The 17896-nt window shown below is 35.3% G+C and overlaps 1 protein-coding gene across 2 annotated transcripts; it reads left to right on the forward strand.

The window, feature by feature from the left end:
• The first annotated feature begins 232 nt into the window (after window positions 1-232).
• Window positions 233-12947, forward strand: LOC149223895 (uncharacterized). Of its 2 annotated transcripts, XM_089383425.1 has the most exons (5): window positions 233-388; window positions 601-672; window positions 745-832; window positions 12531-12591; window positions 12760-12947. In XM_089383425.1, exons 1-5 carry the CDS (start codon window positions 337-339, stop codon window positions 12826-12828), a joined length of 342 nt encoding a protein of 113 aa, XP_089239551.1. In that variant the 5' UTR covers window positions 233-336; the 3' UTR covers window positions 12829-12947. The 2 variants fall into 2 exon arrangements, 1 of the variants encoding a protein (XP_089239551.1); XR_016248999.1 differs by lacking the exons at window positions 233-388; window positions 601-672; window positions 745-832 and having other exon boundaries at window positions 11735-12663.
• Window positions 12948-17896: the final 4949 nt, after the last annotated feature.

The following is a 17896-nucleotide window of genomic DNA, read 5'->3' on the forward strand; positions in this document are numbered from 1 at the left end:
GGTTAGGAAGAGCATGTTCTTCCTCTTTTCAATCTTGGTTCTTGTGGTCCCATTTTTGCTGGAAGATTTTGGCCCTTTGCTTTCTCTGGCATGGCTGAGATCACTTTTTGAACTTGATACATTTTGTTAGCACCCATTTGCTTTCATGTTACAATGTTCTTGATTCCAGTAGCATAAATTGCTTGATTTTGTCCTCATGTTCCAATTTTGATGGACTGTCTTGTAACATGCTTGAAGGATAGCTTTTCTTGTCAGGCATCGATTGTATTATATCTGTGAATCAACAGATGGAAATGGAGTAGTGGGTTTCTAGTATTTAGATATCCCCTATATATAATGGCATTCGTGCCTATAAACTACTTATTCTTGACCCATCTGATTCGAATGGGTATTCTATGTACCTATCTTCGTTTAAATTACTTGTTCACTTGGTTTAAAGGGAGCTACCCCTACTTACTTTTTTTATGGGAGCACATATTTTGTTTAACTTTTTGGATAGCTTGAAAGTTTGAAGAAATTCCGAAGGTTCTACATGACAGAGTGCACAACAGGGTAGAGGAGAATGGGAAAACTTATATCATTCTTTTCCTTGTTTCACAGGTTCTATTACATTCTGCTTTTTGACAGGAGCTCTTCATTTTGGCATATTTGATTCATATTTCTGTTACTGTTGTAAGTCTTATTCTGGTCCTTATTACCAGGCTTGTTTTTGCATTGTGAAATTGTATAATCCTCCCTTTTTAGTTATGGATTTATCCTTGATTGCAGGGACTACAAAGCATTCAGGTAGCATGCTTAGCTGGTTGATGTATTTAACAAATAACAATATACTGTAAGCTATGGAATATCTAAAACATGGAATATCCAAATTTTTCACAGTTGGGTGCCTTAGGGTTTCTCAACATGTGTTATTTTTTTTTTAGCTTGAAGTGGTAATCTGAACTGCTTTCATCATTTCTTTGAAATCTCATGGCTTTGTGTCTGTTAAATGTTTTCCAATGCTATTCTTTTGACAAAAGATTCATCTTTCCTTTCTAGATGAGCATGTAACCGGTTACTCCAATATCTTTTTTCCTTGACAACGATATTTCTAACCTACTAAGTTGCTTATTTACTAAAATTCTTCATGGTTTTAGTTTCAATTTTTTTATCAGTGTTCTTTCAAGATAGCATATGAACTAGTACCTATAGAAGACTGTATTCTATTTATTTGTATGAAATAGTAAATGACACACTGCAATGCTGTTGCTGCTTGGCCTAATTGCTGGCAGAAGTTTTTGACTTTGTTGTTACTAGTTAGATGTAGATGAACTTTTGGATCCCTTTCATGCTTAGCAAAAGAAGGAAATTGAGGCTCTTATCGGCATTATCAATAGGTTTATTAGGTTGGACAAAATCATATTAGGTAAAATACTGGGTCAAGTTGTTAATACCTGACAAAGAAAAAATCATCTGTAGGTTTCTATTTTCATCTCAGAATTGACCCAGCGTGAAAAACATGTATGGTCCATATAATCAATCATCATGTTAGCCTCCTGTTTTTGTTGAAATGCTTGAATGGTGTTCAAAGGACATTGGGAACTCTATATTCATTAATATTTATTGATTAAAAAAACATGTTTGGTTGGACTAACTTGATAGCTTGAGAATTTGAAGTAAAAATGAAAAGCCTATATGATAGATATTAGAAACCACAGAATTAGGGTAAAGTAGAACGGGAAAAACTACACTGATTCTTTGAGGGTTTCTATTATGTTCTTCCATTTGACAGGAGCTTTTCTTTTTGCATGGTTGATACATTCCTCTAACTGTTATCTATGTTTCTGATGCCAGTTTTGGAATATCATTCAGTTTCGTGGATAAATTGCATTCTTTATCAGTGTGGAAAGATTGCTGATTAATCAGAAAAAAGTTGGAAAAATCATCTTTTCTTAGTGTTTTCAGATTATTTACCAGGAAAATATCGTAATTTTTTCCTCTTACTGAAAAACTACAATTTTTGTAGTGATAGGAACTGCACCTGAAAATATGATTTATTTTTATTTTTGCTGATTTTTAAATTTAAATATATAAGAAAACAAAAGAGATATTTTACATTTTTATTACTCGATGTGTTTTTTCCGATCTTCTGAGCTGATGACAACCATTGATATTTTCCCGATTCAGATTGTTTCAGCATCGGTCTATGAACAGGTTCGTTTTAGCAATGTGAAATTGTATTATCCCTTTTAAATTTCACTTCCTGAGTTTAGGTAAATACAAGTTTTTAATGGCAAAAAACATTTGTCATAGTTTTCCCAAAGAGATTTCTTTACATGGAAGACCATCTATGATCATAATACGTATATGTAAGACCGATAAGCAACCATACCATTCTATTGGTTGTTAAGAATTATGTTAATAAAACAGGTCTAGACCTTTATATATAACAAAATTTATATTAAGAAAATGACTTTTCCTGTTGTTGCTTCACATAAGTAACAACTTAAATCAGAGCATATTCAGAAGATAATACACTAAGAAGATTTTGTTATCGCTAGAATTTATTAATTTCTGTAGGCTTAAAGCATCCTAGTCAGAATTGACTTCCTCCTCTGGTTTATGGTAGAAAGATCTATCGATCCTATCGATTCACGGAGACTTGAATATTTTTAGGAAGAAATTTAGGATGCACTTGGACAATAATAGGATACACAACATATGGGTGAGTTGTTTATTAAAGTTATTGAAGATGTAGGTGTTGATTTTTGTGTGCAAATCATTAGAGATAATGTACTTGTTTGCAAAGCTGATCGCATGATTGTTGAAGCTAAATATCCATAAGTATTTTGGACACCTTGCATTGTCCATTCTTTGAATTTAGCACTCAAATCTATTGCTTTTGATGTGCTTTGGGTTGGAGGCATTATTGAGGATGCACGACATATTGGCAATTTTGTACAAAATCATACAAATGCCCTCACTATCTACAAGGAGTACACCAATTTATCATTGTTGAAGATTGTAGATACATGGTTTGCCTCTTCATTCATCATGTTGAAGAGGTTGAGGGAGGTCACGACCCTTTTGGGGCCATGGTTATTTCAAAATTTTGGTCTTTTTGGAGAAAGACAGATCAAGCAGCCTAAAAAAGAGTGAAGAACATAGTGTTAGATGATGCTTGGTGGGAGAGGGTATATCTACTTATTCAGATCATGGACCATATCATTTCTTTGCTTCGATTTGCAGATATAAACCGACCTTTCTTAGGAGAGGTTTATGAGGGATGAGATTCCATGATTGAGTCCGTGAGGAGCATTATTTTACAGAGTTAGTGCCCCGAGTATGAGACATCATTAGACACCTTCTTCACTACCATACAAGATATTCTTGTTAGCAGATGGGACAATAATTTTACACCTTTAAATTGTTTGGCTCACTCATTGAGTCCAAAATACTACAACCATGAGTGGCTGAATGGTGGACCTTCCTGCAAATTCCTTCCCTCCTCACATGGATGGTGAAATTTCACAGGGGAGGAAAGATGCATTGAGGTAGCATCCCATGATGAGGTGGAGGATGCCTTTGTAGAGTTTTACACTGGCACTGGTCGATTTGCAGGATACGATGTGATTAGAGACAGGGTGGGTAAGAAACCCTATTCTTGGTGGGCAACTCATGGGGCAACAAGCCCTCTTCTACAACAGTTAGCCGTGAAGCTCCTCTCTCGGGTGAATTAATCATCTTGTTGCGAGAGGAATTGGAGCACATATGGGAATTCGTATAGTGTCAAGAGGAGGAGGCTTGAGCAGTCCATGGTAGAGACAATGGTGTATGTGCATACCAACTGTCGTCTTATTTACAGGCGGAGGGATGAGTGGTTGAAGGGAAAGACGAAGATGTGGGATGTCTTTCCTGATGCTATGGGTTTAGACAACAGTGTTGAGTTGGCATTGGCCAACTTGGATCTTAATGAGCCAGTGCTAGGGCCTGTCACTTTTGATGATGGTGATACTGTAGAGGGGTCATCCTCCACACCAGCAGATGCAAAGATGACATTGGATACAGAGGAGGATGCAACAGAGGAGAGTAGTGGTGACCATGATGATGAGTATAGTGATGCTGATTTTGATTATGAGGATTGATGACTCATGAGCTACCTAATGCCTTGAGGCTTGTAGTTGTTTTGTATTTTTTATTTCTATTTGCCATTGGCATTGCTACGACCTATGTAACACATTTTGATTTTGATGACTTAATGAAAAAACTACTGTATCTTGTCTTTCTCCTATTGGATCATTAATGAATATGTATTATGTCACAATTGTATTTGTATGCATAATGTTACTTTGTAATCTTGTAAAACATTTTGATGCTGCTTTGGTTATCACAATTGTGGGATTCATGATCCCTTCAAACAAATCTCGTCAAAAGCTTCCTTAGTCAAACAACTTCTTTTCCAATCTCACAAGCAACAACATACTCAACACTACTCAACGCAACTGAGTCTTGATTACAACTCATCCAAGAAATCATTTTGGATCCCAAACTAAAAACAACCACTAGTAGTGCTTCTACTAATTTTTGATTGTCATTCTCTCCTCATGGCTTTCACTAGATGTATCACTATTAGTCCTGTCCTAGTGCATGACACAAGAAGTAGAGAATCATGTCCATTCCAGGGAGGCTATATACGTTCCTTCACACAGAAAGGGAATATATCCAATGTCCTTCTTAACTAAGGAGTTGTATCCAACATCATCTACTTTGTTCTTTTTGTGGAGATCACAGGTTCTTCTTTTTGCATCATCATGTCATCAAAGAACTTCGATCTTTTTGAACATCACAGAGCCATCTTCTAACATTTGTGACAAGGTTCAAATCATTAGTTTTTCGTGTTACTTTTGTCTTGTCATCAATGAAGGGATTATATTACTTCTCTTCAAACTTCACACTGATAATAGCTTCTTTATGAAATTGATATCCTTATTGTCACCACTTTATCTTCATCAACATCTTCAAGGTCCATCTCCTCATTAATCTTCCTTCATGCTTACTTTCCTCCTTCCATAATCTATATCAACAATGTTTCTATAGCTCCCTCTTTCCATCATGCCCACCATGAAGTCTTCCTTAAGCATGAGATTTACTTTAGTCTTGTTCTTACATCCTTTTTCATATAATCATGTACCTACATTTTTTGTCAACAAGTACAACCAAGCAAAATATACATGTACAAGAGCATGATGTTAATTTTTGTTAGTCCAGGGTTTCCAAAGGATACTACTAGGGTTTTAGTTGCAAACCCTAGATATTCCATGACTTGACCCTAAATAGGGTTTTTACTCTCAGTGGAAACATCACTCCTAGGGATTTTAACTTTCAAGCGCTAGGGTTTACTCAATTCAATCCTTGCTAGCTTTGATCATATACCCTAGATTTTATGTGCAAAACCCTAGAAAACAAAAGCTAGCGTGAACAAAAAGTAAAAATTAATATTACAAGGGTTAACACTATCTAGAGGTCAAACAACCTAAAGATATCAAGATTCTTTAAGATTCAAAACCCTAGATTGTAAGGACATGAAAAAGTCATAAAGAAATTATACGAAAACAAAGTGGTCGTACTTTCTTTGATTTATACCTTTCAAGATGGAGGAGAACTATTTCAATTTTTAATTCTAAAAGTACATACTTTGAGTTGCTCCCTCTATAAGCCTTGATTGGCTCCCTCTGAAACAAGGCTTCTTTAAGATTCAAGGTATTCTTTAGATGCTCCCTCTGGATCTAGCCACAATCCTTTCTTTCATAGATATTTTGTAGAATATACTTGCAAACCTCTTTTTAGGAAATCATAAAGAAAGGATTATAATCAAGTAACAAAATAGAGCTAGAAACATAAAGGAAATCAACAACAATGCAATGAAGGAAATAAAGAATAAAATACTTATCTTCTGTGAAAAAGTAGTGGCTCCCGATATTATAGAAGGATTTCTTCAACTCATCAAAACAATGCAAGAACTTTCTATCAAATCTTTTTAGATTTTTGAACCCTAGGAATCCAAATCAAAGTCAATCTATACAAAAAATTTCACAATGCCTAAAGTCAATGACCTAAACTATAAGAAAAGGATACACAAGGGATAACAACCCTTAAGACTTAATAGAACAAGTCTTTGATATTTGAATCTTCCGTTTTGGTATTCTTTGGTGGATCATCATCATTGACAACTGAGGCTTGATTTCTTTTTCTCTTCTTGTTTTTTCCTCCTATTGCTCCAAGAAGATTGAACATAGATTTTCATAGCACTTCCCACCAACTGTCTACCTTTCCAAACTAGTGATTTCTAAAACATAAGATCACAACCATGCATGAAATGGAACTTCAACATAGCTCTCACTTTTGGGCATGACTATGATAGAAATATTCAGCCTTGATGACACTTTTCCGTGAACATCACAAACCCTGCGGTCACCTTAGACTGATGGTCACCGAAGTCACATATTCATTGTGATATCCTCCCTCTCAGACCTTAAAATTTTTAACGCTACCTCTTGAGGGGACTTGATCATTACTAGGCCTCGTCTTCTAACCAAGACATGGGTCTCAACCCTCTCTTTGCAAACTGATTTTAACACGACCTTGTTACAAAGATTCCTATAGAAGATATGAATAGAATTTATGCTTAGAACATCCACATACACCTTTCCATGAAGTTAGCCAAAGATCACAAGACCTAAACCCACCCTTCTATAGGTCTTTTCTTATTCTTCCTAAGACTTTTTCAAGAAGGTCCCAAGACTTCTTCCAAAACTTTCTTCTTTCTCCCAAATAGTATCTTTCAATAGATGCATCTTCTCTTTTAGGAGCCTCTTCTTATGATAAATGATCTTCAAGCTGCCTTTTTCCTTCTTCACCTTAGCTCTGAAACCTTGTTGGAAAATCAGAAAGGCAGAAATATTTTCTTAACTTGATAATAGCTTGTGAAATATTTATGCTTTATTATCTTCTTTACATCAAACAACTATCAAAACATAAAAGCATGAAAATCACAATAACAAAGAACATAGTGTGTAGGCTGTCAGCCAAGGCAAAAATCCCTCTCCAAGGGGAAAACCCAACCAAAATTCTCTTTTTCTTGTAGAACCAATTCAAAGTGAGACAACCAAGACCTAAGACCAAGACAACATATTTCCTTCAACCACCAAATTGGCCCTCCAACCAATATTCTTTAAACAAGACAAAGATGTTCAAGTTAACAAGTGATGATCACAAATATTTTGCCCAACCGAAAGCCTCAATCTTCTTAATATAGTATGCAATTTCAACCTGCAACAACTCGGACTTGTGGTGATCCTAGTTACGCACTACAACTCGCACAAGTCACATAAAACAAAGAATTTTAGGGCTGCTTTTTCTTCGCTTGGGCTCCTTTCTTGCAATGATAAGACCTTCCTTTTTAGCTTTCTTCACACTTTTTAATTGCAGATTGAACCTTAAATGATTAAGAGCACAAGAGGTCAAAGTCTTCACTTATATATAGTCTTTAAGTGTGGACGAATTCCCTTAATGAGGCCGACTTGTCAAGAGGACAGGCTGACTTGGTGGAGGAGGTACAAAATACATTTTTGACACACATAATTTTTCTTTCTTGACATAAAAAATCCCAAGAAGGGTCTAATACGTAATGACAAGGACTATGACTCATGACACAACCCTAGAAGCACTCAATGGTTGCTTTGACCTATAAACATAATAATTTGAGCATGAAACGCATGCTTATAAAAATAATTTTTCTTTTATTTTTATAGTAATTTTCTTTTCTTCTCTTTTGCAAATACATAAGAATTACATTATGTCATGAGCCAAACAACAATTATGAAGACTGATACTAGTTACATTTTCAACACTAGGTGCCTGCTTAAGTTCATACAAGGCTTTCTTTAATCTGCAAATGTGATACTTCTTCCCATGAACCTCAAAACCATGAGGTTTTTCTATGTATACTTCTTCCTCACTCACACCATCAAGGAAAGAAGTCTTTACATCCGTCTGATGTAAATTCCAACACATAGAAGAAGCAATAGAAATAATAGATCTAATAGTAATGTACTTGGCAACTCGGGCAAATGTCTCATCATAATCCTCTCCCTCTTTCTGGGAGAATTTTCTAGCCACAAATCTCACCTTGTACTTGTCAATACTGCTATTCATTGCATGCTTAATTTCGTATATCCATTTGGAGTCACTGATTTCCCTTTAGGTCTTGACACAATCTCCCATAGGCCATTCTTCATAATAGATTGGTATTCTTCCATCATAGCATCCTTCCAAACTTATAGGCTAGCTGCCTCATAGTTGGAAGGTTCAAAATCAATGAGATTAGTGATCAATGCTTCATATCCAGAACACTTCTCCGGTCTCTTGCTTTCCTTGAAGGTGCCACGTGGAGATGCATGTACTTCTGCTTCTTCTTGATTTCAAGAACAACAATTTGATCCATTGGTTCACTAGGCCCTTCTGGCTCTTCTTGATGATCTACAAGATGTTCTATAGAATTGGAAGGACCTGAATCCTCTTCCTTGGGAGCTTCATGTTCTTTGTCATCATTAGAGTCGATGGGAGCTTCTTTGGACTTCCAATAGTCAACATTCTAATCAAAGGTAATGTCCATACTAACTCCAACTTGTTGCTGTCCTTGAACATAGATTCTATAGGCCTTTTGACTCACTGTATCCAACAAATATTCCTTGCTTTCCTAAAGGCTCTAGTTTCTTCCTCTTATCCTTGGGTACATGTGTGTAAATTGGGCAACTAAAGATTCTCAAATGTCCAACCTTTGGTTTCTGTCCAGTGAATGCTTCTTCAGCAGTCATATCTTCCAAGATTCGATGAGGACTCCATATTTTGAATATGGAATGTTTTCATGGATGCTTCACAACATAAGAACATGGGCAAGTCTTGATCATGCATCATTGCCTTGTCAAATTCTTCAATGGACCTATTCTTTCTTTCAACAACTCCTTTTTGTTGCGGATTGTAAGGGACTACCAACTCCCTCTTAATCCCAACTTATTTACAGAAGGCAATGAGTTTGTTGGAAGTGTATTCTCCTCCATTATCTAATCTTTGAATCTTGATTTTCTTTCTTGTCAAGTTCTTTACTTCAGCCTTGAATTCTTGAAATTTGTTTAAGACTTCATCCATGGACTTCATGAAGTAAATCCATGTCTTGTGAGAGAAGTCATCAATAAAAGTTACATAGTACCTAGAGCCTCCTAGAGATTTCATTGGCATTGGACTACACACATAAGAATGAACTAGATCCAAGATTTCCTTGGACTTACTTTCACTGCTTGGAAAATACCTCTTAACATTCTTCCAAGTGCATAGCATACATCTTCATGCTCCATCTACAATTCTAGAACACCTGAAACCATCTGATTTAAAGCTGGCAAAGCTTTGTAGTGAAGGTGAACATATTTTATGCCATAGTTGACATGGATTAATATCATTATGCACTAATGATTGAGCTGGTTGTTTCAAGAGTCTATAGCATATACAACCTTCCTTACGAACTCTAATTAATCTAGCAGAGCGTATAATTGAGCCCTTGGGCCATGCAAGTTAATGAGTCAATCCATAAGCAACTAATGGGGAGCTTGATATACCTCACAACCACTAGACTTGATTTGAGCTATGTTGTGAGCTTCATTTCTAGATATATAATTGTGCCCAAAGTAGAACACTGAAATACAACAAAGAGGAAATTAAGATATGTGAAAAAGAACTTGAATTTGGCATTTTATACAATAAAAGGAAAGACCTTAGGCTATGTAGGTATATTGATTCAGATTGGGTAGGTTCTATGGAGGATAGAAAATTCATTTCTGGATATGTATTCAACCTTCGCATAGATGCAGTCACATGGACCAACAAGAAGCAACATGCATAGCCTTTTCAAGGGAGAAGAATACTGAGTAGTAGTGCAAGGAGCATGTGAGGTGGATTGTCTTAGGAGGATGCTTTCAACCATGAAGATGCAACAGATAGAGTCCGATAGAGCCAACACCCCTATTTTCTGAGAATCAAGGGGTGATCAAACTAGCCAAGATTCCATTCTTCTATGAGTGTACCAAGCATGTTGAGATACATTTTCTATTCATCAAACAACTTGTAAAGGATGGATTTATTGGGCTGCAATACTGTCCCATGGAGGACCAAACAATATTATCATAATCGAACTAGTGATCAAACCAAAAAACTCTTTGAATCAGGAACCAATTTGTACCAGACTGGAACCCGTAAAAAAACCTGACCAAAAAATTGGTCGACCAAAAAAACAAAATATTTAAATTTTAAAGAAAAACATATATATTGATGTGTATCCATATGAATCCAAACCATTTATACACAAAGATGCAAAATTTCTCATTTTTATTGCAAATAAGACGTGCATATAACCAAAATTGCTTAGTGCAATACATTTTTGAACTAAAAATACATCAACAAAGAGGCTCTAGATGGCCCGCAGTGTAAAAAAGAATCATGCTACAACAAATACCTACATATCATCAAAATCATTGCCTATATTGGGATCTTCATCATTAATATCACGCTTTAGGCATTAAACAAAGATAGAAAAAAGCTTCACATGTCAAATTGAGATTTTGTTTGAGTGATGTGTACATTTTTACCAGGGTCGTGATAGAGGAGTTCAACATTCAATGCCACTAACAACAAGGTACATTGGGGTCATGCTGCTCTTGATTAAATGCTAGTTCCATACCCTCATATGGGACATAATCCAATGGAAATATTGAAAACTGCTAAGTGAGCCATACTTTGAATGAGATTAAAATTCTACTTTCCCCATATAAAATCCAAAGAAGTCAGAACCACTCTCAAACATCCGAGTCAATTAGTGATAACGTTAAAAATTTAAGTTCCTTTTACTTTAAGAATTTAACATTGCCATTAATTATATAGCAATGGTAGTACCGTAGGCTTGAATATTAGGCTGCCCCGCTTAATTTTTATTTTTATTTTTGTTTATTGTTTTGTTTGTGTGTATTTTTTAGTTGCGTTTGGATCATCCTTGGTTACATTGTACGGAACCAATTGGTTTGGTACAAAACTGGCCGATTCAGTGAAAAAGGGTTGGTTCGGTACCGAACCGGCCATTTTCAGCTCTAGACCTTGAATTGGACCGGCTTGACTAGCTGGACACCCAAACAGGTTGGACCGGCTTGTTTCACTAATTCCAGTCACGTTCCAATAACATTGGGATCAAATTATCAACATTTTTACCAAGTCATTGGGTTCTGACAAATATTGTCAGATTTCAGGATAAGCTTGGTGTGGTTAGTAGATTGTTCATTAAGGGAGGCTGTTAAAGTAATATCGGCTTGATCATGGTCAATTAGACATTAGACATGGACATTAATAAAGTCACTTTGACTTTAGATTATTTTAGGCTTTATTTCACTTGAGTGTGTTTCTTGGTGTATCCCACATTCATAAAGTGGATTGACTCGACTAGCATGTAGCCATTGATAAGGAGGCTTTCACTCATTTCACTCTCCAGTTTATATTTGTTTTCTTAATGTGCTTAATTTCCATTTATGGTGATAATAACTTTCTATAAAATCTCTCCATTGCCATTTCATCATGATGAGGCTGTTGCCTTGTTATAGTGCTACTCAAGTCATGCTGTCTAACTAATCTCCACAGATTGAAGGATACCACACCTGCCAATTATCCTGTTTGCAATGACGTCATGTGCTGTAGCAAAGATTTATTAGTACCATTAAGTAAAAAAGAAAATGAAGACCACTTTTTATTCATACATTGTTATGTTTTCCATGGATACCAAAGTAAAACCTGCAAGGAATTTACTGCAAACTTTATCTTTTCTATTCTGTCATATCTGTTTTGATTCTGTTCGCTTATTATACAAAAGAAAATAGGGTTGCCAACAAAAAAATGCAGATGTTGACATGCCATTTGCTGGTTAGTAAGAGCATGTTCTTCCTCTTTTCAATCTTGGTTCTTGTGGTCCCATTTTTGCTGGAAGATTTTGGCCCTTTGCTTTCTCTGGCATGGCTGAGATCACTTTTTGAACTTGATACATTTTGTTAGCATCCATTTGCTCTCATGTTACAATGTTCTTGATTCCAGTAGCATAAATTGCTTGAATTTGTCCGCATGTTCCAATTTTGATGGACTGTCTTGTAACATGCTTGAAGGATAGCTTTTCTTGTCAGGCATCGATTGTATTATATCTGTGAATCAAAAAATGGAAATGGAGTAGTGGGTTTCGAGTATTTAGATATCCCCTATGCATAATGGCATTTGTGCCTATAAACTACTTATTTTTGACCCATCTGATTCGAATGGGTATTCTATGTACCTTATCTTCGTTTAAATTACTTGTTCACTTGGTTTAAAGGGAGCTACCCCTACTTACATTATTTATGGGAGCACATATTTTGTTTAACTTTTTGGATAGCTTGAAAGTTTGAAGTAATGCTGAAGGTTCTACATGACAGAGTGCACAACAGGGTAGAGGAGAATGGGAAAACTTACATCATTCTTTTCCTTGTTTCACAGGTTCTATTACATTCTGCTTTTTGACAGGAGCTCTTCATTTTGGCATATTTGATTCATATTTCTGTTACTGTTGTAAGTCTTATTCTGGTCCTTATTACCAGGCTTGTTTTTGCATTGTGAAATTGTATAATCCTCCTTTTTTAGTTATGGATTTATCCTGGATTGCAGGGACTACAAAGGCATTCGGGTAGCATGCTTAGCTGGTTGATGTATTTAACAAATAACAATATACTGTAAGCTATGGAATATCTAAAACATGGAATATCCAAATTTTTCACAGTTGGGTGCCTTAGGGTTTCTCAACATGTGTTATTTCTTTTAACTTGAAGTGGTAATCTGAACTGCTTTTATCATTTCTTTGAAATCTCATGGCTTTGTGTCTGTTAAATGTTTTCCCATGCTATTCTTTTGACAAAAGATTCATCTTTCCTTTCTAGATGAGCATGTAACCGGTTACTCCAATATCTTTTTTCCTTGACAACGATATTTCTAACCTACTAAGTTGCTTATTTACTAAAATTCTTCATGGTTTTAGTTTCAATTTTTTTTATCAGTGTTCTTTCAAGGTAGCATATGAACTAGTACCTATAGAAGACTGTATTCTATTTATTTGTATGAAATAGTAAATGACACACTGCAATGCTGTTTCTGCTTGGCCTAATTGCTGGCAGAAGTTTTTGACTTTGTTGTTACTAGTTAGATGTAGATGAACTTTTGGATCCCTTTCATGCTTAGCAAAAGAAGGAAATTGAGGCTCTTATCGGCATTAACAATAGGTTTATTAGGTTGGACAAAATCATATTAGGTAAAATACTGGGTCAAGTTGTTAATACCTGACAAAGAACAAATCATCTGTAGGTTCCTATTTTCATCTCAGAATTGGTCCAGTGTGAAAAACATGTATGTTCCACATAATCAATCATCATGTTAGCCTCCTGTTTTTGTTGAAATGCTTGATCGGTGTTCAAAGGACATTGGGAACTCTATATTCATTAATATTTATTGATTAAAAAAACATGTTTGGTTGGACTAACTTGATAGCTCGAGAATTTGAGATAAAAATGAAAAGCCTATATGATAGATATTAGAAACCACAGAATTAAGGTAAAGTACAATGGGAAAAATTACACTGATTCTTTGAGAGTTTCTATTATGTTCTTCCATTTGACAGGAGCTTTTCTTTTTGCATGGTTGATACATTCCTCTAACTGTGATGAGTGTTATCTATGTTTCTGATGCCAGTTTTGGAATATCATTCAGTTTCGTGGATAAATTGCATTCTTTATCAGTGTGGAAAGATTGCTGATTAACCAGAAAAAAAGTTGGAAAAATCGTCTTTTCTTAGTGTTTTCAGATTAATTACCAGGAAAATATCGTAATTTTTTCCTCTTACTGAAAAAGCTACAATTTTTGTAGTGATAGGAACTGCACCTGAAAATATGATTTTTTTTTGCTGATTTTTAAATTTAAATATATAAGAAAACAAAAGAGATATTTTACATTTTTATTACTCGATGTGTTTTTTCCGATCTTCTGAGCTGATGACAACCATTGATATTTTCCCGATTCAGATTGTTTCAGCATCGGTCTATGAACAGGTTCGTTTTAGCAATGTGAAATTGTATTATCCCTTTTAAATTTCACTTCCTGAGTTTAGGTAAATACAAGTTTTTAATGGCAAAAAACATTTGTCATAGTTTTCCCAAAGAGATTTCTTTACATGGAAGACCATCTATGATCATAATACCTATATGTAAGACCGATACCATTCTATTGGTTGTTAAGAATTATGTCAATAAAACAGGTCTAGACCTTTATATATAACAAAATTTATATTAAGAAAATGACTTTTCCTGTTGTTGCTTCACATAAGTAACAACTTAAATCAGAACATATTCAGAAGATAATACACTAAGAAGATTTTGTTATCACTAGAATTTATTAATTTCTGTAGGCTTAAAGCATCCTAGTCAGAATTGACTTCCTCCTCTGGTTTGTGGTAGAAAGATCTATCGATCCTATCGATTCACAGAGACTTGAATATTTTTAGGAAGAAATTTAGTGACCCTTGTTGGGATAATTTATTGATTTATTCCAGGGCTGTTTGCTTTTTCTACGCTATGTGGCAGTACGCAATATGTTGTATGGTCATTGTCGTGGTTTTTGAACTTTCAGCATATGGATCCCCTTTTGAACTTTCAGCGATGGTTGTAACTTATCAACATCTTCCGTTACTATTTCTGGAAGAGACTTTGGCATGCATATTGTGAAAGTAGGTGACTTGATTCATTAAGGGTGGTCTTGCATAAGTCTATGCGCAACATCATCAGTTGCATTACTCTGGACATCATTATCTCATAGTAATCTCCCACTATTTTGTGTTCTTTGTTATGACAAAGCTAGATATATATCCATGCAAAGCTAGATATATCCTCCATGCAGTAGATTTCTTGACACATGCCTTCAGATATATCCTTTGTGTGGGGAGTCCAGGCAAAGCTAGATATATCCTCCATGCAGTAGATTTCTTGACACATGCCTTGAGATAGTGAGGGAATTGGGGTTTAACAGTTCTTTGATTGCATCTGTATTTACTTTACATGAAGGAGTGGTTCTAAATTTCTAGGCTGACCCTGAATTTATTAGCTTCTCTGCAACTATTATTAGTCTAAGAATGCGTCTCTAGTCCTTAGCGAGTTTTTTGCTTCCCATCAGAATCTTCTTATCTCAGTATCCTTGTGAAGTTTGCAACTAGGAGGGAGCCATATTGTATTATGGGCTTCTGTATTTCTTTGCCTAATCAACCTTGTGATCTTTGCATGCATACATGTGCTATATTTGAATAAGGGATTTGAAGCTTCTCCTAAGGCCAAATAATAAGTTATTAGGCTGTCTGCCTTATAGAAAACCCCTTTAGCATGCTCACAATTGTGCTTAATGAACTTAATTTACCTTCTATTTGGATTGGCATTGTTCTTATGATAGAAAAAAATTGATAAATGCTTTGGTCTTCATGAATTAACAAACTATGAAGATCTATAGTGCTACAAATAGTTTAAAAGTTAGATGTAATACATGTGTATGCAAGTTGGTCTAATCAAAGGTGGTTTTCATCCTCCACCATTGCTAAGCTAGGATGATTAACTCCTCAAAATTATGTTTTGCATTAATGTGAGCATCATTATATACATGAAGAGGGGTGACCTTTGGGATTCAAATTCCAATGTCTCTTCCCATTCTAACTATTCAAAATTTTCTATTTACATATTTACACATTTTCACCCAATCCTCAGACCTTTGGGATTCAGATTCCCAAGTCTCTTCCCATTCTAACTATTCAAATTTTTCTATTTACACATTTTCACCCAATCCCCGAGGATTGGGTGTTTAACATTCCCCCTCTTAATCTGAAAGGGTGTTTATGAGTCCAAGCATCATTATGAATCTTTTAAACTTTTCTCTTCTAAATGCTTTGATGAAGATATTTGCAATTTGATAATTTGTAGACCAATGTCGTAGGTGAATAGTCTTGGCCTCTAAATGATGCCAAATCAAATGATACATTGTGTAGATATGTTGGTTTGATCATGGAATTTGGGATTCTTGGCCAATTTAATTGTAGAATATTGTTGATCACAAGAAGAGTAAAGTTCACTTGTTTCTCTTGCCAATCTTGAAGAATTTTCATGAGCCACACAATTCCTTTGGTTGCTTCTGCAATTGCGACATATTTTGCCTTTGTTGTGGAATCTGCTAGAACTGACTATTTGCGTGATCTCTAGGAGACAATTCTTAATCCAAGACTCATAACATAGACAATTCTTAATCCAAGACTCATAACATAGCCTCAAGTAGACATTCCATTTTATTTCTCTCTATCAAACTTTGAAGTTGAAGTCATCCACTTATGAATATTTGAGTCTAAAATCTTAAGTTCATTTCAAGTACTTTAGAACTCTTTTTGCAGCAGACCAATATCTTTCACAAGGCTTTTGCATAAACTTGGAAAGGATTCCAACAACAAATGAAATATCTAGTCTAGCAATGGTGAGGTAGATAACACTTCCCACAAGTTGTTTGTATTTAGTTGCATTCTCAAATTCATTTCCTTTTTTAGATGTGAATTGCAGATTTTGTTCCATTGGAGTGCACAAATGATTTGATTAAGCCATGCAAAACTTTTTCAACAATTCTCCAATGTACTTTATTTCTTTTTATTTATTTATTTTTTGCAAAGGAATTTCTACCTTAGATGTTGGGTCACTTCAATGACCAAGTAGTAATGAAGGTATCCCAAATCTGTCATCTCAAATCCTTTCTTCAATTCTTTCTTTATGGATACAATATAGTTCCCATTGTTCCTTGTTATCAACAAATCATCTACATAAACCACATAATAGACAACAATTTTGCCAACACTCTTGACAAATGAAGTTGCATCATCAAGATTAAAGTGTTTGAAATTTAATTTCAGAAGATGCTCAGGGAAATTTTCATACGAGGTTCGCAGTGCTTGTTTGAGGCCATACAAGGATTTTATGAGTTTGCATACTTCTTTTCTTGCCCCTTCACAATAAAATCTTCTCGTTGGAACATAAAAAACATTTTCTTTCAAGTCTCCATTAAATAAAGAAGTCCTTACATCCATTTGATGGGCTTTCCATCCACTCTGAGCCGCCAAGGCAAAAAGAGTCAAGATGGTGATCCATTTTGTTGTGGGGGCATGGGTCTCTTCATAATCAACCCCTTCTTTCTGTGCAAATCTTTTTTCCATGAGCCTTGCTTTGCGTTTGTCAAGTGAGCTATCTAATTTATACTTGTTTTGGAAGACCCACTTGTAGCCAATTGGTTTGGTTCCAAATGGAGGGTCCATTAGCTTCCATGTTTCATTCTTTATGAGAGCATCATACTCCTGCGTTTCTTCTTTCCATTCATCACGAGAAGTGATTTCTTTAAAGGAAGTTGGTTCAAATTTGGTAGACATCTTTAATTCATAATCATAAGAAACATCTATATCTTCAATTGAATTAGAATCATCTACATCACCTCCATTTTGTTTTGTGGAACTTCTAATTTCTGCCTTTCCAATCTCATCAAGGTGAACACTTTCAAATGTTTTAATGAGACATTTTGAAGGACTCTTTCTGAGATGTTCCAGGTTGCTCCGTTGATTGAGCTGGGGTTGCATCATGATTTAGCCTTCCAATCCTCTCAAACGCATCACTCAAAGGTTCTTTTGGATCTAAAGAAGTGGTTGGAACATTATGAGGGGGAGACATTGCTTCAAAAGAAGATTCCTTAGATT

Source organism: Pinus tabuliformis, chromosome Q (assembly GCF_031772625.1).
Source record: "Pinus tabuliformis cultivar Carrire ecotype Pingquan chromosome Q, CPIR1, whole genome shotgun sequence".
Lineage (NCBI taxonomy): Eukaryota > Viridiplantae > Streptophyta > Pinopsida > Pinales > Pinaceae > Pinus > Pinus tabuliformis.